Raw genomic sequence first — 25,912 nt, forward strand, 5'->3', positions numbered from 1 at the left:
GGAGGCATAAAAGCAAGCATTTGCTTAGGCAAAACACAAGGTAACCAAGTGATACAACCTGGTTCGGGATCCACCTCAACCTGTGAATGGCCAATGGCGATAAAGCAGCACACAGATAAGGTCATCCTCCTGTACAGCACTCTGCAAAGCAATAGGCATAGAAGTCTCCAGAAAAGTCAGCTCTGCCTAAAGGTAGATTTGAAGCATGAAAGACTGTTTCCTGCAAGTGACCTTTATCAGTAATGGAAGGAAAATATATGGGCTAAACTATACAGAAGCCACAGAATATTATTAGTTGTATAGTACTCTAGTTATATGCATCCAATGGGATTGGAGTTCCTATGTGGAGTAGCCCACATACTTTTGCAAGCACTTCCTAACTGTAATGTAGCATGACTAGGACTAGCCAAACCCTAAACTAGGGTGAATTACTTGGAAAATTACAGCTTCGTTTTCACTGAAAGCAGATGAAACAACTCACTGGCCGTTATTGGGGATGTGATTCTTCTTTGCTTAATTAAAATCGCCATTCAATGTGACAAAACTATCACCATCATCCTTTTTTCCCTAAAAACAGCTACCAGCAATCAGCAGCTGATTTGTTTAAAAAGAACAAGCACCTGTCATGGTATACATGCTGTCACACATCACTAGAATATTGCATTATTCTGGTTTATGACTGGTGTTTGAGGAGGAAACTTAAAAAAAAAAAACTAACAGAATCTAAGAGAGCACATGATGTGGTGCTAAAACAACATATTAGTATGGAGCATAGGAGGCTGGTATAATACCATGTAAAACCTCACAGCCAATGGAAAAAAGTGCTCATTAAGAATGGTTCACAAGCTTTAAAGAAGTCTGCTCAGCGCTTTTTGCACACATGACTCCACTGCAATTTTAGAAAACAGCTTACGTCCTCATGAAGAAAAATGTATGCTGTAAGATACACAACTCAGTACAGCATCTAATCAAAACCCACTTTGCATTGAGCTTGCTTCAGAAATTCTTACTGGCTGCTGTGATTTGCTACACCCTGCGCAGCCTATTAAATGACCCAATTTCAGTGAAGAAAACACATGTTCATAGGGCTTCTACCACTATACACATAAGGGGGGATTGCTTGTTGCCACTCCATCTCCTTAACATATTGCAGAAGGGCAGGTCTTGAGTAAGCTAAAGTTAGAAGACGATTGGTCACTATGTACAGCTGCAACAGATTCTGTGTGCACCAGTTTTAGCAAATCTTCCCCATAAATGTTTAATATCAATGTGGCTAGAATGTCTATATTAAAAGAAACCTGTACTGAGATCAATGTCAGCTGTCATTCCTTCCTCTTAGTAAAAATACTAGTTTTCTGGCTATCTTTGGTGTCAATTTCCATATCACTGACCCAGACCAAGCACGCAGCAACAGAAGTTAAAGCAAAATCGAAGTCTTAACCTGCATACAGGTTAGAAAATTAGAAAGCCTTTGGTTTGGGGGCTCAGCATGGCGGTCACTCAAATAGCATTTTCAGCTGTCTGGTTCAAAGGCAACTTCCATATTTCACTGAATGTGGATTTAGAGTAAGGTAGCTGATCTAAACCAGACAAGCAGAACAATTTGTTGTCTGCACCCACCCTGCTCTAACTACAATGGGAGCCATTGGGAAGTATATTGTGCCCCACCTCCACTAAAAGTTGTGGCATAAAGTGAATGGAAAATAGTACATATTCATGTTTTATAATCTTATGCGTGGCTGTTAGTTTGATGGGAATGCCAGTAACAGCTTTGTTCAGTTAAACAAAAAAAAGTGAAAAAGGAACAAAAATGCATTCACCAGTCAGAACCCTTCTTGTACTGTTCTACTTTTTTTTCTTTATTACAGATAGCCTTGTTCATTTACCAAAACGAGTATGAGCTTTACAAAACCATCAGTTGCAAAGAGCGCTTAGCAAAGTTCTTTTCTACTCCCTGCTGACAGGTCCTTTTTGTAAAAGAATTACTGAGACTTCATGTAGTGCCCACTAAGCTGGCTTTTTAAACATCAAAAAGGTTACAATTTTTTCCATGTAAAAAAATAAATAAATAAAATGAAGCCACATACACTTAATAGGTCTCGGGTAATGCAAAAGTTTTCCACAAGGAAAACAGTAAAATAAAATAAAAAAAAAAAAAAAAAAAAGAAGGTCACCAGGGTAATTCCTCCATAGATCTACATTAAGGGAAAAAAAAATTCCCTGGTAAACAAGCGTACTGCAGTGGAATGTTACATTCATTCACCATGGCTTACCGAAACAAAGTCCAATTTTCAAAATAGAATATTAAAAATAGAATACAAAAAGATTGTTAATAGTGATGCAGCTGAAGAGATTTTATAGGCTGATTATAGAAAATGTAGTATAAAAAGTGATTCTGGAGATCAAAAAACTATTATATAATGTATATATATAGCTCTATAGTGCTCTGAAAATTTGAGTCATGAACATATTATTCTTCCTTATCAACATCTTCAGGATTTATCTTCTTATTTGTCATCTGAATAAGATTAAAAAGAAAAAGAAATGATGTACAGAAGAAAATGATATTTTACATAATTTTACCTGAATGTATGCTTTGATTAAGAAACTGCTACTTTGTGTACTTTGTAGCATATTACCTTGTTTCTGGAGCCTTGATTCCTACCAAAAAAAAAAAAAAAAAGGGTTAGTTATAACTTGTATTTTGGTAGTCTGTCATTCACAGTTATTACAGGGCACAGTGTCTTCCAGCCAGCAATTGTAAAGAAGAAAGATTATTCAATCATAAATTTAAAAAAAAAAAAAAAAAAAAAAAGACTCCCGTCCCTTTAAGACATAATATATAGCACAGGGTTTCTGTAGCATCATTTGTCCCATTCTATGTTGTAGTACAAGACATGGTTGAGCCTGCCTATCCCCGTCTCCCCCTAGGTGTGCTGACCATGGCTACCAATGGCTACTAGTCCATGATAGCATGATCAGTTTACATCCCTCAGTCTCTCCTTCTCCCACTCCCTCTCTCCATCAGTTCCATAGTCAGTATGTGAGCAGATTTCCTCTCCGCCCCTCTCCTCTCATGCCTGTGTAATTCTAGTCCCTGCAGCTGCTCTAGTGCTTGAGAAGTAAAGAAACATGATTAATTACTTTGATTCTATCAGTTTTGGGTCCCTGTTCAGTACAGCGTATGTGTGTTTTCATAAAATTATAATGCTAAATACCTTCTTTGCAGAGCCCTGCTGTGCAGACACACGTGACCTCCTTCTGCCAGCTTGCACTCATTATAGGGGAATCTCAGCCCCTCCCATTGTACTCACATGGAAGGAAAGCAGAGGGAGGTCACATGTCTGCACAGCAGGGCTCTGCAAAGAAGGTATTTAGCATTATACATTTAGGAAAAACACACACACACACACACACACACACACACACACACACACACACACTGTACTGAACAGGGACCTAAAAACAGATAATCAAAGTAATACATGTGACCCTATAACCACTTTAAAGAAGAAAAGGCTATGCAATAACTTGCTTTTATTTTTTTGCATCTTAACTACTACTATATTTGCTGCATGTATTTTGTAATAAATCTCAATGCAATTTTTTTTTTTGTAATCTTTTTCAAGAGGTCAAGGGACCACAAAACGTTGGCCAGCAGGTGTCTGGGGTGCCTTAACCTATTCAGGGCCAATGCCAGTGGATTGATGTCACTGCTCTAAGGATTCAGCCGTGTTGTCAACCATGCACAGACACTTGCCTGAGCTTTGAAGTCACCTGATCATTTGGAAAAAGTGCAATACTTCCTCAGATTAGCCAAAGCAAAAGTTTGTGGCTTTATCAGCCTGCCTTTGACAATTATAGAAAGCTTTTTGTTCATGCATAGAAAACAAATCTCCATATGAATGGCTGAGCTGCACTCAGTCTGACTGGATTTTGTTCCGGGAGTGAGACTGAAAGTTCTCATCCCATTGCCGGAATGCAGCACTGTATACTGAGGCTACATACAGTATAAACAGTGCACTCAGCTGCTGCAACTGTTAGTGAAGTAAATCATTCCTCTGGACCAGCTTGGTCAAAACAAAGAATTCAAAGGGGTTGTAAAGTCAGAATGTTTTTAAACTTAATGCAGTCTATGCAATAAGATAAAAAGTCTTCTGTGTGCAGCAGCCACCCTCACACTTACTCGAGGTCCGTCTCTGTTCAGCGATGTCCACGAGTGTCTCAGCCATCCAAGATTCTCCTTCCTGATTGGCTGAGACACAGCAGCTGTGCTATTGGCTCCTGCTGCTGTTAAATTTAGCTTGCCTATCAGGGGAGAGAAAGGGGCGGGGGCGGGGCCGGGGGTCTGTGTCTAAATGGACATAAGGAGCTGTGATTCAGCTCGGGTGCCCCCATAGCAACCTGCTTGCTGTGGGGGCACTGAACAGGAGGCAGAAGCCAGGAGCACAGGAGGAAGGGGCCAGAAGCACAGAAGAGGGACCCATCAAGAGGAGGACCTGGGCTGCTCTGTGTAAATCCACTGCAACAGAGGAGGCAAGTATAACATGTTTGTTATTTTTATTGGAAAAAAAACGAGCCTTTAAAATCACATTAAAGTTAAATGAAATCTGATATCAGCTTTAAAAAAAAAAAAAAACACTGTAAAACCTTCATAACAAAAAAAAAAAAAAAAACAAACACACACACACACACACACACACAGAAAATTGATCATTGTGTATATATATTACATTGAAGCATGTTCATAGTTACAAAATAACTGCATATTACATTTACTCAACTGATGACTGCAATAACCCACACATACTTTCAAATAGGCTTGCTGGCAGATTATTCAAATAGATGAAAAAAAAAGTTAAATAACAGTATTCGACTCATAAATCGTGAGGTTGCAAAATTACCACACTTGCTGTGAGGCTGGCTCGAGCACTGATGGATTACAGTGCCAGACTGAGTGGACCCAGGGAAGGACGATTGTAGCCACAAACTGAACAGACTCCCTTCCCTGGAATCACTCAGTCTGGCACAGTAATCCATCAGAGCCTGAGCCAGCCTCGCAGCAAGCGTGGCAACCTCACAATTTATGACTCGTACTGTTTTTAACTCTTTTCATCTAGCCAGCAGGCCCATTTGAAAGTATTTGTGGGTTATTGCAACCATCAGTCATTTGTTCTCAGTCCAGCCTCTGAGCGCTGTTGGTCACTTCCATTTCCAGTTTTTCAGCATTTTAAACCCATACTACTGGACAGCAGCATGGTTTAGCTGTGGCTATACCACACCATTGGGTGTTGTTCATTCATCAGCGCCTGGAACTTTTTTTTATCATTGTCAACTGATGGTAAGATTGCTGTTTTGAGGAGCCATACATAAAAGCCATCAGTGGTATAAAACCTGCATTTTGTATAAATGAAAACTAGGTCTACCTATTGGATGCTCCACTAGAAGGTAGGTTGTCATGGCGCTGGTTTCTAAGGAGCCTCATATTTTCTTCTTGGTTTCTTCTTCTCGTGTCCTCCAGGATGGGGTTGTGCAGTGTGTTGTTCATTCTTGGCGGCTGGTACCGTTTTTCTGTTAGACGTGATGTTCTCCCAGGTAGTGGAGGTCTAACTGCATTCTCCCTTAGGTATCGGTTAGTGCCCACAACGGCATTAACTTTTGTTGGTAAAATAAAATTTAAAAAAAAATAAAAATTTTTTAATTTATTTTATACAAAGTGTAATAACTAAAAGCCTCTTCTACTGCCAAACAGAAATCTGATGCCGTCCCTTCATGATCATAAAAGTAGTGGTGATATTTGTATCATTAGTTTATGATATATGTGAATAATCTAAAATGACATTCATGGTATTCACTGACAGGTAAAAAGTAGTTGTAAAGCTCAGTAAACACATACACCTATTTAAATTCATAAATGTATGCACTTTGTGAATCTATCTTCACATTTTTATAAAACTTGCCAATAATTTGTTTTCTGCTTTGCAAATGCAGATCATGTGATCGTTGTTGGGCCATTCACGTCATTGTAGGAAGTGCCATTCACGTCATTGTAGGAAGTGCCATTCACCGCCCAGCATCAGTGTTTCCATGGTAATGAAAGGCAATCTTACCCGGCAGCATGATGTCACTTCCCCTTTCCCCTGCTGCTTCACAAAGAGGTGGAGGTTCAGCTAAGGAAGCCACCGTCAATCAAGGGAGGCGGGAAGGGTGAGGGGGCATGTGGATATACACAAACCACAGAAGATAGAGGCATGCTGTGCGCCAACAGTGGGATGGCAGGGAAAATAATTGGCCACGCTGGCATGGGTCAGCTGCCGTGCTTAGTATAGTCCGTTTACTACCAGGAAGAGGGGAACTGGTAGGATCAGTCAGGTAATAGAAATGCACTACAGGCAAAATTGAAATAGTGATATTAAAAAGCTCACCTTAAAATGATTTTTCATTTCTAAGTTTACAAACACTTTAAACTGAGACGTTAGTTCTAAAATGGAAAACAAAAAACAGATGAGCAGGAACAAGAGCCCTTTGTTGTTTATTACCAAGTGTGGTAGCACACACACATGTGGCTGCTACAGGTTACTGTACATGCGCATATTGGTCAAAGTAACAGGTTCACTCTACTCTACGGAATATAAGACTCATGTTACATAGTTACATAGTAGGTGGGGTTGAAAAAAGACACAAGTCCAACCTATGTGTGATTATGTGTCAGTATTACATTGTATATCCCTGTATGTTGTGGTCATTCAGGTGCTTATCTAATAGTTTCTTGAAGCTATCGATGCTCCCCGCTGAGACCACCGCCTGCGGAAGGGAATTCCACATCCTTGCCGCTCTTACAGTAAAGAACCCTCTACGTAGTTTAAGGTTAAACCTCTTTTCTTATTTTAATGAGTGGTCACGAGTCTTGTTAAACTCTCTTCTGCGAAAAAGTTTTATTTCTATTGTAGGGTCACCATTACGGTATTTATATATTTAAATCATATCCCCTCTCAAGCATCTCTTCTCCAGAGAGAATAAGTTCACTGCTCTCAACCTTTCCTCATAACTAAGATCCTCCAGACCCTTTATTAGCTTTGTTGCCCTTCTTTGTACTCGCTCCATTTCCAGTACATCCTTCCTGAGGACTGGTGCCCAGAACTGGACAGCATACTCCAGGTGCGGCCGGACCAGAGTCTTGTAGAGTGGGAGAATTATCGTTTTATCTCTGGAGTTGATCCCCTTTTTAATGCATGCCAATATTCTGTTTGCTTTCTTAGCAGCAGCTTGGCATTGCATGCCATTGCTGAGCCTATCATCTACTAGGACCCCCAGGTCCTTTTCCATCCTAGATTCCCCCAGGAGGTTCTCCCCCCAGTGTACAGATTGCATTCATATTTTTGCCACCCAAATGCATTATTTTACATTTTTCTACATTGAACCTCATTTGCCATGTAGTTGCCCACCCCATTAATTTGTTCAGATCTTTTTGCAAGGTTTCCACATCCTGCGGAGAAGTTATTGCCCTGCTTAGCTTAGTATTGTCTGCAAATACAGAGATTGAACTGTTTATCCCATCCTCCAGGTTGTTTATGAACAAATTAAATAGGATTGGTCCCAGCACAGAACCCTGGGGAACCCCACTACCCACGCCTGACCATTCCGAGTACTCCCCATTTATCACCACCCTCTGAACTCGCCCTTGTAGCCAGTTTTCAATCCATGTACTCACCCTATGGTCCATGCCAACGGACCTTATTTTGTACAGTAAACGTTTATGGGGAACTGTGTCAAATGCTTTTGCAAAATCCAGATACACCACGTCTACGGGCCTTCCTTTATCTAGATGGCAACTCACCTCCTCATAGAAGGTTAATAGATTGGTTTGGCAAGAACGATTCTTCATGAATCCATGCTAATTACTGCTAATGATACCGTTCTCATTACTAAAATCTTGTATATAGTCCCTTATCATCCCCTCCAACAGTTTACATACTATTGATGTTTTTAATTCCCAGGGATGTATTTTGGGCCCTTTTTAAATATTGGTGCTACATTGGCTTTTTTCCAATCAGCTGGTACCATTCCAGTCAGTAGACTGTCTGTAAAAATTAGGAACAACGGTCTGGCAATCACTTGACTGAGTTCCCTAAGTACCCTCGGATGCAAGCCATCTGGTGCCAGCGATTTATTAATGTTAAGTTTCTCAAGTCTAATTTTAATTATGTCCTTTGTTAACCATGGAGGTGCTTCCCGTATTGTGTAATGAGGATAAACACTGCAGTTTTGGTTACTGAAGCCCCCGATTCACTCGTGAAGACTGAGGAGAAGAAAAAATTCAATACCTTCGCCATCTCCCCATCCTTTGTAACCAGATGTCCTTCCTCATTCTTTATTGGGCCAATATGGTCTGTCCTCCCTTTTTTACTGTTTACATACTTAAAGAATTTCTTGGGATTTTTTTTTTGCTCTCCTCCACTAAGTGTCTTTCATGTTCTGTCTTAGCCATCCTAATTGCATCCTTACATTTCTTGTTGCATTCTTTATAAAGTCTGAATGCTGAGGATGATCCCTCAACCTTGTATTTTTTGAAGGCCTTCTCCTTTGCTTTTATATGAATTTTTACATTGGAGTTAAGCCATCCAGGACTTTTGATCGCTCTTTTAAAATTTATTACCCAATGGGATACATTGGCTAATGCCCTTATTTAATATGCTCTTAAAGCAAACCCATCTCTCCTCCGTATTCTTTGTTCCTAATATTTTATCCCAATTTATGCCTTTTAGCAAGGTTTGTAGTTTAGGGAAGTTGGCTCTTTTGAAATTCAGTGTCTTTGTATTTTCTTTAGGTTTCCTATTTGTGTGATTTATACTGAAACTAATTGACCTGTGATCGCTGTTACCTAAATTGCCCCGTATTTCCACATCCGTGGTCAGGTCTGTATTGTTGGTAATCAGTAGATCCAGTAATGTTTTATTTCTAGTTGGTGCGTCTACCATGTGACCCATAAAATTGTCCTGCAAGACATTAAGGAACTGGCGAGCCTTAAATGAATGAGCGGTTCCCTCCGCCCAGTCTGTCTGGATAATTAAAATCCCCCATTATAACACTTCCAATCCTTGCTGCTAATCCAAATTGTGATAGAAGATCTGTCTCCACTTCCTCCCTCAGGTTAGGGAGCCTATAGCATACTCCCAGTATTATTTTCCCCTTAGCTTCATCCCTTTGGAGCTCTACCCATAAGGATTCCACCTCCTCCCTAGCTCCCTCAGTGGTGTCATCTCTCAAATTCACTTGTACATTATTCTTGATATATAGGCATACCCCTCCCCCTTTTTTCCCTCTCTATCCTTGCGGTAAAGGGTATACCCTTGAATGTTTGCCAGCCAATCATGAGAGCTGTTGAACCAGGTCTCTGAAATTCCCACAAAATCCAAATCCTCCTTGTACAACAGTATCTCTAGTTCACCCATCTTGTCAGCCATGCTCCTGGCATCTGTGAACATGCCACATAGTTTAGACCGGTCGCATATTGTCCTCGTATTGGGTGTTTGGAGATTGCAACTAGGACTTGCTACTATACTTACCTTGTGTTTTTGTGCTTTGGTCAACCTACCGCTAATGCCCCCAATACTACCCTCTGGAATATCATCCGTGCTGACTATCTCTACCTCTGGACCCTCCCCCCATCGCCTAGTTTAAAAACCCCTCTAACTTTTTGGCCATCGTCATTCCCAGCAGATCTGCACCCTCCTCATTTAGGTGCAGTCCGTCCCTTCTAAAGTACCGGTTATCGACTGAGAAGTCGGCCCAGTCCTCCAGGAACCCAAACCCCTCCTTACTACACCAGCTCTTCAACCACTTGTTTACTTCCCTAATCTCCCCGTGTGGCTCGATGTACCGTAGTATTCCTGAGAATACTACCTTGGAGGTCCTTTCCTCAATTTAGCTCCTAAGTCCCTAAAATCGTTCTTTAGGACACTCCATCTGCCTCTGACTTTGTCATTGGTGCCAACGTGCACCATGACAGCTGGGTCTTCCCTAGCCCCTCCCAGTAATCTGTCCACAAGATCCGTGATGTGCCGAACCCGAGCGCCCGGTAGACAACATACTGTTCGCCGCTTCAGGTCTTGGTTAGAGATTTCCCTCTCTGTCCTAAGAATTGAGTCCCCTACCACCAGAATCTGTCTTTCCTTTCCCTTCACTGCCCCCCCACTCTCACTGGAGGAGTTCTTCCCCTGGCAGCTAAGAGAGTCCCTCAGCTCCAGCAGTGCTGGTCCCTGACTGGTTTCACCAATGTCAATCAATGGAGCGTACTTATTGGGGTGCTCCAGTCTTGGATCGGCCTCCCTGGCACTTCCCCCATCTACTTTTTGCTAGTGCCTGCACCTCTTTGTCTCCACTCGCCTCTGTGATGGCCCCTGCCGGCACCTGCTGTGTACGTTCCTGGCTCTCCTTTAGTATGGAGGGACTTCTCAGTGCTGACAGTTGCTTCCCCAGATTCAAAACCTGGGCTTCCAGGGAAACAACGTGCTTACATTTTGCACAGCAGTATTCGCCCTCGATTGGATGATCAAGGAACGCATACATGCAGCAAGATGCAGCAAAGAGTCGCCTCTCCACACCCGCCGGGCATCGTACCTATTCAATTTAGTGAGGATTGGGGATTTTACTCTGTCCAAATTACCTAACAGCTAGCTTCCAGGCACTAATACTCAAGACAATACACAGGTAGACAACAAGACAATACACAGGTAGACAACAAGACAATACACAGGTAGACAACAAGACAATACACAGGTAGACAACAAGACAATACACAGGTACACACAGGCCTACGTGCACCCGCAGGCCACTCGCAAGCCTACGTGCACCCGCAGGCCACTCGCAAGCCTACGTGCACCCGCAGGCCACTCGCAAGCCTACGTGCACCCGCAGGCCACTCGCAAGCCTACGTGCACCCGCAGGCCACTCGCAAGCCTACGTGCACCCGCAGGCCACTCGCAAGCCTACGTGCACCCGCAGGCCACTCGCAAGCCTACGTGCACCCGCAGGCCACTCGCAAGCCTACGTGCACCCGCAGGCCACTCGCAAGCCTACGTGCACCCGCAGGCCACTCGCAAGCCTACGTGCACCCGCAGGCCACCCGCAGGCCTACGTGCACGCCTACGTGCACCCGCAGGCCTACGTGCACCCCATGTACTTATCTTCCACTTGCTTCCTTGGAATTACAGTTCACATCCAGGCAGATTCAGATTTCTGTGAAGTTCTGAACTGCTGAGCAAGTTGAAACTTAAACAGGAACAGTACACACTCCACCCATTCCTATCAGAGGGTACTCATGCCTGGTCACTGGCTGCTCATTCACCAAACAATACATTGATAGGAAGATTGGGGGGGGAGGGTGTTATGTGTTATCCCATAAATAGAAGTACCAGAAGGAAAGGTGGAGAAGGCCAGAGCATGCTGCTTATGTTCCATAGGTAGCTGCTCTAGGGTAGCTTGAACCTGTTACTTCTCTCAATATGAGCAATGTACAGATTACATATTCTTTTAGTTAGTTTTGGAGAGAGTGGAGAGGGATTAGAACACCTGTCTTTTTTTTTCCTGTCTGTCCCCATTAGGGAGATTCACCCTCTCGATTTGTCCTGTTTACCATTATCATCAAAAGTGAAAGTAAAAGAAAATCTAAAATTTTGGGTTGTCCCCAGGACAGTAATAGAGTGGAAATCTTCCAACGCGGACAATAGTGACAACCAGGGATTTCCTTGCTTTAGAGCGATTTCTCCTCACTTCTTGTTTTGGCTATGGGACAGGAAGGGAAGGGAAATCTCGCCAACGAAACACAGATTGCAGAAAAGAAAAAAACCCTGACAGGCTTCCCTTACGCTATCCAAAATGGAAAAGAAAGGTTGTGCTCTTAGTTCTACTTTAAGAACAGCTCTTTTAGCTGAAAGAAGCTTGATCATCATTGATTATAAATTCTTTGCACATTCAGTTTAGTAGAATGAACTGAAGCTACTGCTACGATATAGAAAGGTGGTTCTCGTCAGCTAAAATATCCTTACAATGCCGTGACCTCACTAACCTGTTGTGGGACCAAGGTGGGACTGAAAAGTTGATGTTTCAGAAGTTCTGTAAGGCTTCTCTTCATGTGTTACATCATCGGGAAGCAGCGCTGGTGTAAAAGCAGAGCTTTTTCCGGAGTCTGGACACTTCTCACACTGATCCTAAAATACACAGAAAACTGGTAAGCAAACAAGGATTACAGATAATTGCACAAAGGCTATACTGCTACAGTATTCCCCAGCAGATCAGGTGTATATATAAAATACCAAACATACTCCGCATACGAGAAAATTAGCCCAGAATGACAAAAAAACACTAAGTAAATGTTAGTTGGGCTGATTTCTAAAAAAGTTAATTAAAAGGGTCTAGGTTTCTCATAGCAACCGCCTTCCAGTTGCAACGCCTATTCAGCACGCAAGAAAATGAAAGCCATCTGTAATGGGCAATTTGAGGACTTCACTGTCTTGCATGGTGACACCAGAGCTGCTGCATACATCATTCTCTTCAGCACAATGGTGGAAGGCCTCATTCACATGTCATAAATGGCTATGATGCAGCAAGTGTATATTTGTGGGTTTTTAGTTTGTACAATTGAATGAGATGCTGAAACGACCATGGGCTGTCAGCAGCTCTAAGCACCTATCTGCATGTGTCTGCAATTTCACCAATCACCTGCCGCTAGGGACACATATCTTTTCCTGGATGGAAATAAATGAATGAATGATTTGTATAGCGCTGCACATGCGAACTGAATCGCCTCGAGGCGCTTGATCTCTCCTGTGTTGTCCAGCTCCTTAGAAGAGGTATGTCTTGATTTTCTTCCTAAAGGCCTGATGGTTTTCTTCCATGCGGATGTGGGTAGGTAGAGCGTTCCATAGCCGTGGTCCTTGGACTGCGAATCTTCTTTCTCCTTTTGTTTTGTAGCGGGTTTTTGGAATAAGGAGGAGGTTTTGGTTTGAAGATCGAAGACTGCGATTGGGTGTATAGTGCTTTATTTTCTCGCATAGGTATTGAGGGGCGTTTCCTTGTATACATTTGTGGGTGAGGCAGAGGGTCTTGAATTTGATTCGGTTCTTTACGGATAGCCAATGTAGGTTCCTCAGGGAAGGGGAGATGGATTCCCAGGGTTTTTTTTCCTGTTAACAGTCTAGCCGCCGTGTTTTGGATGAGTTGCAAGCGCGCAAGCTGAAATTGGGGTAGTCCTATGTAGAGGGAGTTTGCGTAGTCAAGTCTGGAATTGATGATTGTTCCAACTACTGCTGCTTTGTCCTCTTCTGGGACGAAGGGGATGAGTCTACGTAGCAGGCGGAGGAGATGGTGAGATTGGCTGACTACTGATCCTATTTGTGCATCCATTGACATTTCTGAGTCCAAAATGACTCAGACTCTTGGCTTTGGTGCTTGGAGAGATGGTCTGTCCGAAGATGGTGGGTGGTGTCCATGGGGTCTTAGTTTTGGAATTTTGATTTGCGTGCAGGAGAAGAAGCTCTGTTTTTGATCCGTTGAGTTTAAAAGAGCTAGTGGTCATCCAGTCTATCAAAGTGAGGCATTTTTCTAGTTGCTGATGGTTTTTTTCTCCAGGGATGCGAAGGTAGAGTTGGGTGTCATCAGCGTATGAGTGGAAGCAGAGGTCCGATTTTCTGATGATTTTGAGGAGTGGGCGGATGTAGATGTTGAAGAGCACTGGTGACAATGGTGAACCTTGAGGGACTCCGCAAGAGATTGCCCGGGTTTCAGAGGTGAAAGCTCCTAGTTTCACTGTCTGAGAGCGATTACCTAAGAAGGATGCGAACCATTGTAGATCTGGATCAGTGACTCCTGCTACTTATGTGAGGCGGATGAGTAGAGTATTGTGGTCCACTGTATCGAATGCTGCACTGAGGTCCAACAGTACCAGGAGACATGATTCTCCATTATCAGCTGCTTCGAGGGCGTCGTCCCATATTTTGAGAAGTGCCGTTTCTGTGCCATGGCCTGGGCGGAAATCTGATTGCTGAGTGTCTAGAAGTTTGTGCGTGTCCAGGTGGTGTTGAAGCTGTTGTACTACTGCTTTCTCCATAATCTTGGAGATGGTGTTGAGGCTTGTTATCGGTCTGCGATAGTTAGGGTCCTTAGGGTCCAGGTTGGGTTTCTTTAGGAGGGGTTTGACGATGCCATGTTTGAGGGCGGTTGGAACAGTCCTTTGTTTGAACGATTGGTTGATGAGGTGTGTTATAGTGGGAGCCAAGATGTCGGAACATTCTTTCAGGAGTTTTGTGGGAATTATGTCGTTTGGTGATGTGCTGTCTCTGAGGATTCTGATGTTTTTGGTGGTGTCAGTGGTGATTGGGATCAGTGAGAATTTCGGTCCATGTGTGATGATCGTATTGATTTTTTCTTTTTGCTTTAGTTGAATGAGATTGGTTGTTTTTTTTCTGTTGGATTGTTTTCCGGATGTTGTCGATTTAAATCAGAATCCAGGAGCAGACATCTGTCCCTAACCGCAGGCAAGTGCTGTATATGCAGATAAAGTATCTCACAAAAGTGAGTACACCCCCTCACATTTTTGTAAATATTTTATTATATCTTTTCATGTGACAAAAGTGAAGAAATGACACTTTGCTACAATGTAAAGTAGTGAATGTACAGCTTGTATAACAGTGTAAATTTGCTATCCCCTCAAAATAACTCAACACACAGCCATTAATGTCTAAACCATTGGCAACAAAAGTGAGTACACCCCTAAGTGAACATGTCCTAATTGGGTCCAAAGTGTCACTATTTTGTGTGGCCACCATTATTTTCCAGCACTGCCTTAATCCTCTTGGGCATGGAGCTCACCAGAGCTTCACGGGTTGCCACCGGTGTCCTCTTCCACTCCTCCATGGCGACATCACAGAGCTGGTGGATGTTAGAGATCTTGCGCTCCTCCACCTTCCTTTTGAGGATGCCCAACAGATGCTCAAAAGGGTTTAGGTCTGGGAGACATGCTTGGCAAGTCCATCACCTTTACCCTCACCTTCTTTAGCAAGGCAGTGGTCATTTTGGAGGTGTGTTTGGGGTCCTTATGTTGGAATACTGCCCTGCGGCCCAGTCTCCGAAGGGAGGGGATCATGCTCTGCTTCAGTATGTCACGGTACAGGTTGGCATTCATGGTTCCCTCAATGAACTGTAGCACCCCGGTGCCGGCAGCACTCATGCAGCCCCGGACCATGACACTCCCGCCACCATGCTTGACTGTAGGCAAGACACACTCGTCTTTGTACTCCTCACCTGGATGCCACCACACACGCTTGACACCATCTGAACCAAATACGTTTATCTTGGTCTCATCAGACCACAGGACGTGGTTCCAGTAATCCATGTCCTTAGTCTGCTTGTCTTCAGCAAACTGTTTGCGTGCTTTCTTGTGCATCATCTTTAGAAGAGGCTTCCTTCTGGGACGACAGCCGTGCAGACCAATTTGATGCAGTGTGCGTTGTATAGTCTGAGCACTGACAGGCTGACCCCCCACCCCTTCAAACTCTGCAGAAATGCTGGCAGCACCCATTCATCTATTTCCCAAAGAGAACCTCAGGATAGGACGCTGAGCACGTGCACTCAACTTGGTCGACCACTGCAAGGCCTTTTCTGAGTGAAACCTGTCCTGTTAAACTGCTGTATGGTATTGGCCACCGTGCTTCAGCTCGGTTTCAGGGTCTTGGCAATCTTCTTATAGCCTAGACCATCTTTATGTAGAGCAACAATTCTTTTTTTCAGATCCTCAGAGAGTTCTTTGCCATGAGGTGCCATGTTGAACTTCCAGTGACCAGTGCAAGAGTGAAAGCGATAATACAAAATTTACCAGACCTGCCCCCTTTTCACACCAGAGACCTTGTAATGTGATACGTTAGGGCTACATTACACCAGGGAGGGAAAATGGCTTATTGGGCCCAATTTGGACATTTTCACTTAGGGGTGTACTCACTTTTGTTGCCAGCGGTTTAGACATTACTGACTGTGTGTTGAGTTATTTTGAGGGGACAGCAAATTTACACTGTTATACAAGCTGTACACTCATTACTTTACATTGTAGCAAAGTGTCATTTCTTCAGTGTTGTCACATGAAAAGATATAATAAAATATTTACAAAAATGTGAGGGGTGAACTCACTTTTGTGAGACACTGTACATGTTTACAGCCGCAGACAGCCCCGGCTCATCCAAATTGAATGGCATTACAATGCATTAACATATGCACAATTACAAACACATAAAACCAGACGTGGAGTGCAAACAGCAATAAATATGCCTGCAGCTAAAATTAAAATTAAACCAAAAGTCTTAACACATTAGGCACCAATTTCCACTATACCTGGTGATGGAAGAGGATTTCTCCCTCCAGCAGTACACCACAGAATTCACAGGGCAGGAGGACAGTTTGTGAACTTTGGACAGGTGGGGAGGATGGTCTGACATTTTCTCTAGGAATGGGGGAAAATCGTCTATTGGAGGATGTGGCAGGAAGTCTACATCCAGACTGAAACCGAGAAAAAAGGGGAAAGAATCAGAAGAAGGACAATAAAACACAGAAACCATTTTTTTTTCTTCTTCTTAGGTGTCATATAATACTTTTAGTACCCATGTTATAAGCAGCCTGCATGTGCACGCAGGAACTACTCAAACAAGTGAGAGTATTGTTCTAGTTTTGCATTAACAGTCAGCCATGAAAGGTTTCATCTCTGGAAATGTAAACTCTAGAACACCTCCCCCCTATGTTCTAGAGATGGGGAGTTTGGAGTGGTGTTCTGTAATCCTACAGTGACAACACTGCTCCTCCATAAGTACTGTATAATAGGTGAGCATTATAAACCTTAGAAAAAAAAAAAAGTGTCCTGAACTGAATAATGAGCACATAGTAATGTGCGAGCGCCGCCGCCACTCACTCCTGGAGTACTGTCAGCACAGAATGTTCAATTACACACCCACAGGGAATGTGCCAATGACAGGCCGGGCTCACAGGAAATGGGTACAATGCTGTTTATCTGCCCAAATAGAACCAGCTGTGGAAGCTTTGGGGGGGGGGGGGGATGAACAGTTTTCCCATCTTCTCCCTGGGCACTAGATCACCTTGTCCCACTGGCATTCCTTTTACTGGACCCAAAGCAGTGGTGCCAATAGCGAAAAGTCCCCCACTGCAATCACATATACAAGATTTTAGTAATGAGAACAGTACCATTAGCAGTAATCAGCATGGATTCATGAAGAATCATTCTTGCCAAACCAATCCATGAAAAAAGGGAATGTCCCCCATATGGAGTTTTTTAGCAGCAAAAAGTTAGAGGAAATATAAATGATTTTATTAGGACGTAGTATCAAAAATTTGACAAAAAAATGGTCAAAACACGAGCTGTGGTACAAAAGATAAAAACAACAACATCACTAGTGTAGCTATGCACAATAATACACAGTGCTCAAACATTAGCGTAGAGATATGCGAAATCTGACGCGTTTCGACCCCACCGGGTCGTCTTCAGGAGGATTTTATGAGCTGTATAGATGTTTATATGTATTAAAATTTATAGCTGTATTCATAAAGTAAGAAAAAAAAGGGAAAATAGTAGACATTTTTGTATACAGTTAACAATCATATTGTGTTATGCGATATCTCAAGAACCTTTAGAGGGAAAACCCCCTTACTTGATCCAAGAATCCCCGGTCGACTGGTGCATCCACAAAGGAGGGGAGAAAGCCAAGTGCTCATGCGTGTCTTACGAGGAGTCACATTTATGGCAACCCCAATAGCCAAGGGGGAGCACGGAGGCGAATGGACAGCACCTGCATTAGGGGCATTGAATCATTATAATATGGAGTATATTTTAGCAAAGGTAGGGATATAATATAAACTTCCAATATTAAATACTAGGAATGGTAAATGGCAATTGATGAGTGGACAGAAAACCTCTCACATATATCTATGTAAATGTATAAAGATGTTCGTATATTTTCCTTAATCCTGCAGCACATGGTTATATAAAGCATGAGCATCAGTGTGCAAGTAAGACCGAGGGTTGATAACCATAGATATATCTAAAAATTATGTATAAAGTAATTGTATTATCAAGAATTGCTAGTATGATGGAAGGAAGAAGGGTAGGAATGAAGGCCATGAGTCCAAACTCAGGGAATTTTTCACTCTGATTAACAAAACGATCGGAATCTGAAATTCACTATGGACTTACAATCGTGACAGTGTCACCTTCCTGGATGTTCTGATCAAAACCACCCCCGAAAGAAAGTTATCTAGTACTCTTTTCTGCAAAAGCACCGCTGGAAACACGGTGCTTCATGCAGATAGTTTCCACCCTGTACCCCTCAAGAACTCTATCCCATACGGGCAATATTTGCGACTTCGTCGCAATTGCTCCAGTGACACTCTCTTTATTGAAGAGGCTGGTAACCTCCAAGACCGTCTCCTAGCATGCGGCTATAGCCGATCTTGCTTAAGGAAACCATACAACAAAGCAATAAGAATATCCCATTCCAGTCTACTATCCAAGCCCAAACCCCCCAAGGATCTTGACTCCAACCTTACTCGTATTGTCATGCGATATTCACGCCAACACGTGACTATCAGAAACATTCTACAACGACATTGGAATATCCTAACTGATGACCCCAGATTGCAGCATTTTATTTCCAAGCAGCCATCAATAACTTACAAACGGGCCACTTCAGTTAAAGGACAAACTTGTCCAAAGCGAGTTTAAAAACAAACTAAAAAGATCTAAACACTGTTCTATTGCCAGCTCTTTCCCATGTGGGCATTGTTCGCACTGCCCATTAAGAAGGAAAGAAAGGACTTTCTGTCTTCCTAATGGAGAAATTTTTAAGCCCTCACACTTCGTGAATTGCCAGACCCGTGTGGTGGTATATTTCATGGAGTGTGATGTGGGCGCCTATTACATAGGCAAAACCAAGCAAGAGTTTTGGAGATGTATATCTAAACATATGTATAGCATGCAAATCGGCAATCGGTACCTCCCTGTTGGGAGACACGCCGCTCTTGCACATGGCTATACAGTACCAAAAGTAACTTTCACAGCACTTTATAGAATGCACATACCAGACAGAGGAGGCGACTGAAACAAGGTCCTGCTACAAAAAGAACAGCAATGGATCTTCCAGTTACAGGCCATGTCACCTCCTGGCCTGAATGAATCTATCTTGTTCGCCCCTTTTTTAAGAGGATTTTCCTCAGGCAAAACGCATTAATAATGTCATTGTTACATCTTTAGGGCTGGCGGTTATTGCCTATTTCCCCCTTTTTACAACTGCCATTTTGATCGATGCTTCACCTTTTGCTTTTCACATGCCCCTGTCTGCTCTTTATAAGACATTCTTTTTACAAGATTTTTACAAGTTTTCCTTTCCTAAAAAAAATTCTCTTTTTGTCATATGTTGAGAAGTGTCTATATTTCTCTCCAAGTGAACAACTTGAATGACACATTATAAATGTTGTAGACGTTCGCTCTTTACTTCTATTTCTCACTCTATTTCAAACATCAGCACCGTTATATATCCAATTATCTTTGGTGATGATAATGTGTGCATGCCCAGTTGTACCTTAACAGCTCACAGCTTTGAAATACTTTTTCTTAAAAGTTTCCCCTTTTTTTATACTTATTATGGTAATTGATAATGATCATGCATTAGGTATTTATGCACAGTGTAGCGATATTGATGTTTTTGTGTATTTTTGATTGCTGTTTTCCTTTCCCCCCCCCCCTTTTCCCCTGTAGGCTTGACCTCCGATCTCCGGTCCACTGGCTGATTTGTTGTGGAGCTTCTGCTTGAGCATGTCTTCCTGGCAGGGTAGGGAGGCACAAGGGCCCTGTGCTTCCCTATACACCCACTAGGTGGCGGGACTACCCTGGGTGTAACTATTCCCTGCCAGCGACATTCCAGATCCCTTCCGAACACCGTGTCTATGCCTGCACACGCACGAGTTTTCATGCATGTGCGTGACATCACGGCGTTACGCATTTGCAGCGGGAAGCGATGGCAGTGCCAGGACCTTCGTTTTCCAGAACGCTGGGGGAGCCACATGTGGAGTGCCATTATGTGGCACTATCCCTGCCAGGGTGAGGAGGACGGGGTGCGGACCAAGCACCTGCACAATATTGGACCAATCAACCAATTGTGAGATATCTCACTCTCTCTCTGGTGATGGTGTGATCCCCAACGTTCCATCAGGACGGCTACAGCCTTGCGTGCAGTATGAGGACAGGTAATACTGTAATACCCCCACATTTATATGGTTTGGACCCCATGATACATGTCCTGCGCCATGGGTGCCCCCCTATATTTCATTATCAGATATGATTTATTTCTATTAAATTTTTAAAATTTTACATTTAATTTAATTTTAAATTTACCTACACATCGGTCGATATTGTAGATTAGCCCACACTGCCTACATATTCAGTTGGAATATTCAGTGTGATTTTTTTTTTCTTCTACTGTTGGCAAAAACTTCCTTCCATCATACTAGTGATTCTTGATAATACAATTACTTTATACATAATTTTTAGATATATCTATGGTTATCAACCCTCGGTCTTACTTGCACACTGATGCTCATGCTTTTTATAACCATGTGCTGCAGGATTAAGGAAAATATACGAACATCTTTATACATTTACATAGATATATGTGGGAAGTTTTCTGTCCACTCATCAATCGCCATTTACCATTCCTAGTATTTAATATTAGAAGTTTATATTATATCCCTACCTTTGCTAAAATATACTCATATTATGATGATTCAATGCCCCAAATGTAGGCGCTTTCCATCCGCCTCCGCACTCCCCCTTAGCTATTGGGGTTGCCATTAAGGTGACTCCTCGTAAGACACGCATGAGCACTTGGCTTTCTCCCCTCCTTTGTGGATACACCAGCCGACCGCGGACTCTTGGATCAATTAAGGGGTTTTCCCTCCAAAAAGGTTCTTGAGATATCGCATAACACAATAGGATTGGTAACTATATACAAAAATGTCTACTATTTTCCCTTTTTTTCTTATTTTATGATTAAAACTATGAATTTTAATACAAATAAACATCTCTACAGCTCATAAAATCCCCTGAAGAAGACCCTCTAATGTTTGAGCACTGTGTATAGCCACACTAGTGATGTTTTTATCTTTTGTACCTCAGCTCATGTTTTGACAATTTTTGATACTACGTCCTAATAAAATAATTTATATTTCATGTAGTATGCCTCTAACTTTTTGCTGCTAAAAAACCCCATATGGGGGACATTACCTTTTTTCTGACAATTTCCGGAGTGTGCAGCTATTTTCTTCTCTCCCATAAGTGTCTTTCTTTTTTGCCAAACCAATCCATTAACCTTCTATGAGGAGGTGAGTTGACATCTAAATAAAGGAAGGCCCGTAGACGTGGTGTATCTGGATTTTGAAAAAGCATTTGACACAGTTTCCCATAAACGTTTACTGCACAAAATATGGGATGGAATAGGACCTGGGGGTCCTAGTAGATGAAAGGCTCAACAATGGCATGCAATGCCAATCTGCTGCTAACAAAGCAAACAGAATATTGGCATGCATTAAAAAGGGGATTAATTCCAGAGATAAAACAATAATTCTCCCGCTCTACAAGACTCTGGTCCACCCACACCTATGCTGTTAGTATGCTGTCCAGTTCTGGGCACCAGTCCTCAGGAAGAATGTACTGGAAATGGAGAGAGTACAAAGAAGGGCAACAAAGCTGTTCCAAAATGAACTATCCCCATATCTAAAGCAGGTCTTGGAGCCTTTGGACATTGTGGCATCATTCCCAACAGAAATGCTGACAGCCTCTATCATAACTCTGCCAAAACCAGGTAAAGAACCATCAGTTCCACAAAATTTTATGCCAATATCCTTATTGAATGTTGACGTCAAATAATATGCCAAACTAATTGCCACTAGACTGTCCTCCTTACTGCTGAAACTTATCAACCAGGACCAGGTGGGGCTCGTGACAGGCCGCCAAGCAAATGATGCTACTAGGAGAATGATAAACACTCTTCATCTAGCTGAAAAATCTGGAAGGCCTTCTCTGCTCCTCATCCTGGATGTAGAGAAGGCCTTTGATAGAGTACACTGTGGATACCCATCTAGAGTTCTGGAGAAATTTGGCCCGATTGGCCCAATCCAACAGGCAATACAGGGGGTCCCCGGGTTACAAACAAGATAGGGACTTTAGGTTTGTTCTTAAGTTGAATCTGTTTGTAAGTCGGAACAGGTACATTTTTTAAGTGTAGCTCCAGCCAAAAAATCTATTTTTAAGTTTTGTAGATAGCATAGGGAAGGGTTATCACCCCTGTAACATTTGTTTTGCTGTCTGTGCCCCTGTTCAGAAGATTTCACCTCACTTTCTGTCCCAATGACAATTGGATTTTGAAAATTTGGGATTATTAGGGAAATAAGGATAGGTGATAAAGCATCAGTGTAGACACCTTTTTCCCATATTTACTCTTACTGGAGTGAATTTCCCTTCCTAGGGGTAGATTTCCTCTCACTTCCTGTTGTGTCCCTCCGTTTGTAAGTAGGAGTCATTTGTAAGTCGGATGTTTGTAAGTAGGGGACCCCCTGTACTAGCATTGTACTCCTCCCCATCTGCCTACGTGTATACAGAGGGCATGTTTTCCAAACAATTTCACATAACCAACGGGACGAGACAGGGGTGCCCACTATCACCACTAATTTTTACCATGGTTATGGAGCCCCTAGCAGAAAAGATTAGAACACACCCACTAATTCAGGGCATTCCATCCCAGGACACACAACACAAAATCTCACTTTTTGCAGACAATGTAATACTGACTCTGTCTGACCCATATGACTCTCTCACAGCAGCCCATGAGACCCTTTCACCATTTAGCAAAGTAGCCTACTATAAAGTCAATGCATCTAAATCAAGCATTCTAGGAATAGCAATGAATAAATCCACTAGACTCGCCATCCAAAAAGACCTCCCATACCCTTGGTCTCCCAACTCGATTTCATACTTAGGAATCCAGCCAACTTCCCCTGTCTCCAATCTTTTCCAAACCAACTACTACCCCCTAATAAATTAATTTCAAAAGGAAATTTCCAGAATCTAGAAACACTATATTTCTTGGAATGGTCGCCTAGCAGTGTACAAGATGCTATTACTTCCTAAACTAACATACCTTTTTAGAGCCCTTCCGATCCTCCTTCCTTCATCTTTCTTTAACTCCATGCAAAAGCAACTGGACAGTTTTATGTGGGCAGGAAAAACAGCTAGATTCTCCTCTCAAATGCAAGCAAAACATAAAGCGGCGGGTGAACTAGGCATTCCAATTTTGAAAGATTACATAGCGGCAATACTAGAACAGCTCAGGGGCTGGTATGACAAGAATGAAATCAAACCATGGTGTCAACTTGAACGGGCATGGCTACACCCTAAATCTCCACTGTCCCTCCTGCTAGCACATAACCTACAACATACAAATATCTCGATAGACCACCCCACCATACAAGCTTCATTAAATGCATGGACATACTTAAAAGAAACAACTCAGTCAAATGTATACAATACGATTGTCGCCATTCCATTGGATACACTTCTTTGGTTGATTCCAAACATATCCCTAAACCACTGGCTAAGAAGGGATATTTCCCTATTAAAAGAACTTATGCAGGATGAGACGGTAATGTCCTTTAAGGAAGTGCAAATTAAATTTAACATCCCCTCCTCAGAGTTCCTAACCTACCTGCAAATATCATCATTGCTTTCTCTGGGGCTGCCATGTGGGCGGAGGAGGGGCGTCCAGGCATGGCTGTTCAATCATTTACAATGGGGACTGTTGGCTACTCCATGTGGACAATAGCATGGGGGGAGCGTTTTGTTTTCAGATGAAAAGATCATGCATGCAAGCATCACTGTGGGTATCTCTCAAATGTTTTGTTCCTATGGAAGATGCCAGAGTAAGTATATGAACTTTATTTGGGAACAAGAGTGTATGTTTGAGCCGTGTTATTTTGTGTTTTATGTAATGTTGTTGTTTGACTGGAGAGCCTGTTTGGTTGGCCAAGGTCCCTAGTAGTATATAGCCTAAAAATGTTTGTAAGTGTTCATGTGGTGTCTCAAATGTGTAATTTTGTGGGGAGAAGTTTATGTTTCCTAGTAAAGAAATCTTGGTTTGTGCTGGTTTTGGCAGGATCAGCAACTGCATTTCAAGTGTTGGTGTTTTAGTGTGGCTCTTTTGTCATCTGCCATTTCGCTGTCTGCCATGTGGTCCTTTTGTTGCAACTACCATTTCGTGTCTGCTTTATTTTGTGTTATGGGTGGAAATGCTCTGCTTTTGGGCCAGGTTTAAAAAGGTGATTTTGGTTTCTAGAGGTGCAGTTTAAGGATTTTATACTGTTTAGCCTGTAAATCATCCCAGAGTGGAAATTTCTCTAATTTCAGGGATGAAACACCGGGTCGAGGCACCATTTTTGGTTGTGTGTGTGTTCGGCTATGCGGTCTGAGCCACCATCTTTCCTCTAGGCACCATTCCCTTTCAAGTGAACTCAATCTTTTCAGGTTTGGCTGTATTTGTACTTTTTACATACTTTTCAGTGAAACTGTTGCGTTGTTTGTACTGAGTTTTGGGTTTGAGCAGGATCTCTACTTTGCACTGAATTTACTAAAATTTAAATGTAGTTTTTGTACTTTTAGCGGTGTGTCATTTTTATTTTTGTTTGGGTGTTTCCAGAGGGCAATTCATGTCCCCGCCCACCTATTAAGAAACAAAGAAGAAAACTAATGCGCAAAACCAAGGCGAGCCAAAAGCAGTTAAAGAGGACTACATTTTTTTTCTAAATTTGTGATTTTTTTTATCTTGATGCACTTTTAGACTATTTTTGGTTTTATTCACCTTCATTTGGATTTGTTTATTTATTAGATGTCATATTTCATGAATTTTCACTTATTTATCCGATGTCACTTCTTATGAATTTAATGGATGTTTAGTCACTTTATTTATGTGATTTTGCTCTTTACGCATTTGCACTTTACTTGAAGAATTGGATTATATTTATTTCATCACATTTATACACTTTGACTTAGCGCCACATATCTCTATTTACCCGCCCACCTATTGTTTTGGGTTTTTAGAGCTGAGGTTTGTATTGTATAGCCTGCAGTAGAAACTAGGCTTCCCCTCCCTCTTCCTGTTCATTGATATTTAAATAAACCAGTTAGATGTTTTTTTTAGAGCTGAGAAGACAGGAAGTTCTTTACAAGATGTGATGTACAACAGGAAGTTCTTTTCAGGTTTGCAACAGGAAGTTGGTGGGAGGAGCTTGGGGTCTTTTGACTCGTGTTAGGAAGTTAGATTTTTAATTTTAATTCCAGTTGTTTTATACTGTAATACAGTTTTGGGTAGAGAGCAAACAGGAGGCATCCAAGTTTTTGTTGTAATATCTAGGTACAGATAGAAGCCATAAGATTGTTTTGAAAAGCAGAAGATTTCATTGTACTTTGAATTTTTTTGACAAACACGTTTAGAAGGCTGTACATCGTGAGACCAGCCGGGCCATGTATAATAGTCGGAATTCCAGTGCGCGATTGTATTAGCACAAATGTGAGGAGTAGTATGCTAGCAGCCCCGCTCAGGCCGTGTATGACAATTGGAAAGTGAGGGCCGGTTATAGTGATAAAGCCGCAAAAAATAACCGCTCCAAAAGTAAAGCGCAGGGTTCTCTGGATGCAGAGTAAGCCAAAAAAAAAGCGATTCTAATCGTCATGGGCAATAGGTCGACCATGCATCCCAGTCATACAGCTGCACAGTACATGAAATCTGGGTATGGGGCTAAGGCCATTAGACCCCCT

At 42.3% G+C, this 25,912-nt stretch overlaps 1 protein-coding gene across 2 annotated transcripts in view; it reads right to left on the bottom strand.

The window, feature by feature from the left end:
• Nucleotides 1-695: 695 nt before the first annotated feature.
• TRAFD1 (TRAF-type zinc finger domain containing 1) overlaps nt 696-25,912 on the bottom strand; it is a 90,354-nt gene continuing 65,137 nt past the window's right edge. For both annotated transcript variants that reach the window (XM_073625991.1, XM_073625985.1), the window contains exons 8-12: nt 16,381-16,545; nt 12,068-12,209; nt 5,427-5,655; nt 2,640-2,661; nt 696-2,518 (exon numbers count right to left, since the gene is read on the bottom strand). In XM_073625991.1, the coding sequence (XP_073482092.1) occupies nt 2,471-2,518; nt 2,640-2,661; nt 5,427-5,655; nt 12,068-12,209; nt 16,381-16,545 (606 nt within the window). In that variant the 3' untranslated portion in view covers nt 696-2,470. The remainder of the gene's footprint in view (nt 2,519-2,639; nt 2,662-5,426; nt 5,656-12,067; nt 12,210-16,380; nt 16,546-25,912) is intronic.

This window comes from Aquarana catesbeiana, linkage group LG01 (genome assembly GCF_042186555.1).
Source record: "Aquarana catesbeiana isolate 2022-GZ linkage group LG01, ASM4218655v1, whole genome shotgun sequence".
Taxonomy (NCBI): Eukaryota; Metazoa; Chordata; class Amphibia; order Anura; family Ranidae; genus Aquarana; species Aquarana catesbeiana.